A 1694-nucleotide genomic window follows, 5' to 3' on the forward strand; every position below is an offset into this window, starting at 1 on the left:
CTATATCTACTAAGGCCAGGGAGGAAAATGAGGTCTAGCTAACCTAACTTTATTGAAAAACGCCCTACTGGCGAGCAAAAGGAAAAAGCTAACGCCGGTGAGGCAACCCTGCAGCTAGAGAAGAGCTCAGAAACAAGATGCCGCTGCACACCAACCACCCTTATATAAGCCGAGGTCGGTCGTGCAAGTACGAACCTTATCCATCTAGCCTTTACTTCAAGACCTAGACCTCATGTCAGCTGCCAAGAGAGGCGTCGTAGCCAGGTCACGCCACAGGGCATGCCAAATTTTGCAGGCAAACCAGGAATTGCATTGAAAAAGCATGAACAGTAAATCACCGCCATGTACATCACACCCCCACCACTCACACGCTGCTAGTCCTGAGACAGGTGGCATAAAAAGGCACTGCCAGGCGCAGCGCCAACACTCTCGCTCTTCTCGCTCCGTCAGTCGTGCGCCATGGCTCGTACCAAGCAGATTGCACGTAAGTCCACTGGAGGCAAGGCCCCTCGCAAGCAGCTGGCCACCAAGGCCGCTCGCAAGTCTGCCCCTGCCACCGGCGGCGTCAAGAAACCCTATTGTTACAGGCCTGGCACTGTGGCCCTGCGTGAGATCCGTTGCTACCAGAAGAGCACTGAGCTGCTTATCAGGAAGCTGCCATTCCAGCGTCTCATCCGCGAGATTGCCCAGGCCTTCAAGACTGACCTGTGCTTCCAGTCCTCTGCTGTCATGGCTCTGCAGGAGGCGTCTGAGGCCTATTTGGTCGGTCTCTTTGAGGACACCAACCTGTGTGCCATCCACGCCAAGCATGTAACAATCATGCCTAAGGACATCCAGCTGGCCCGCCACATCCGCGGTGAGCGTGCCTAAGGCAAGAGGCCCCTCGCCTCGATTGAAAGAAATCTCGGCCCTTTTCAGGGCCAAAACCCGTCTTCAGAGAGAGATGATGACAAACCCTCAGATTAGGTTTCCATATATCAGCTCTTGCTTTTCCGCAGCGAAGCATGTTCACACACACACACACACACACACACACACACACACACACACACACACACACACACACACACACACACACACACACACACACACACACACACACACACACACACACACACACACACACACACACACACACACACACACACACACACACACACACACACACACACACACACACACACACACACACACACACAGACGAATGAATTCCTGTATTTATATACTTACTGTTATGCTGAGTGTTTTTAGGTCGACTCCTCGTCCTAAAAACACTAGCGACTGAGCGGGGTCCTCTTTCTGGACCGGAAGTAATGCACCAACAAAGGAACAGGACATAAAAACCAGGCAGTATACCTTAACACATCTATTGCCTTAATTCTAAACCGTTACAATATAACACAGAGTGATATTTAAGATACAGGATACAGGGACACAGAGTTAGACTTTGATATCACAAAATACAGTTGCACTGAACACATGATATGATATATGTATACCAATGTCTTTAGTTATATGTATGGAGATACCCATATTTCATTTAAAGCCAAAACATATATGCACTTGAGAACGAGGGGAATAAACAAGGTTAAGAGTCCGTGAGGGAAATACTACTATAAAGAAGACAGGGTGCGGATCGCGACACTCGACACAGTCATCTAGTCACGGCGGCACTTTGCACAGGCTTTTGATTC

At 49.6% G+C, this 1694-nt stretch overlaps 1 protein-coding gene across 1 annotated transcript; it reads left to right on the forward strand.

Moving 5' to 3' along the window:
- Positions 1 to 459: 459 nt before the first annotated feature.
- Positions 460 to 870, forward strand: LOC145400163 (histone H3-like). Its single transcript, XM_080272675.1, has one exon. The coding sequence runs from the start codon at positions 460 to 462 to the stop codon at positions 868 to 870; it is 411 nt and encodes a 136-aa protein (XP_080128801.1).
- The last annotated feature ends 824 nt before the right edge of the window (positions 871 to 1694 follow it).

The sequence above is a fragment of the Coenobita brevimanus genome, chromosome 51 (assembly GCF_032717465.1).
Source record: "Coenobita brevimanus isolate Jiangsu-jjx chromosome 51, ASM3271746v2, whole genome shotgun sequence".
NCBI classification, from domain to species: domain Eukaryota; kingdom Metazoa; phylum Arthropoda; class Malacostraca; order Decapoda; family Coenobitidae; genus Coenobita; species Coenobita brevimanus.

Excerpts from the sequence above, each read along its gene's own strand:
- LOC145400163 (XM_080272675.1), top strand. The coding sequence starts at position 460 with ATGGCTCGTACCAAGCAGATTGCACGTAAGTCCACTGGAGGCAAGGCC.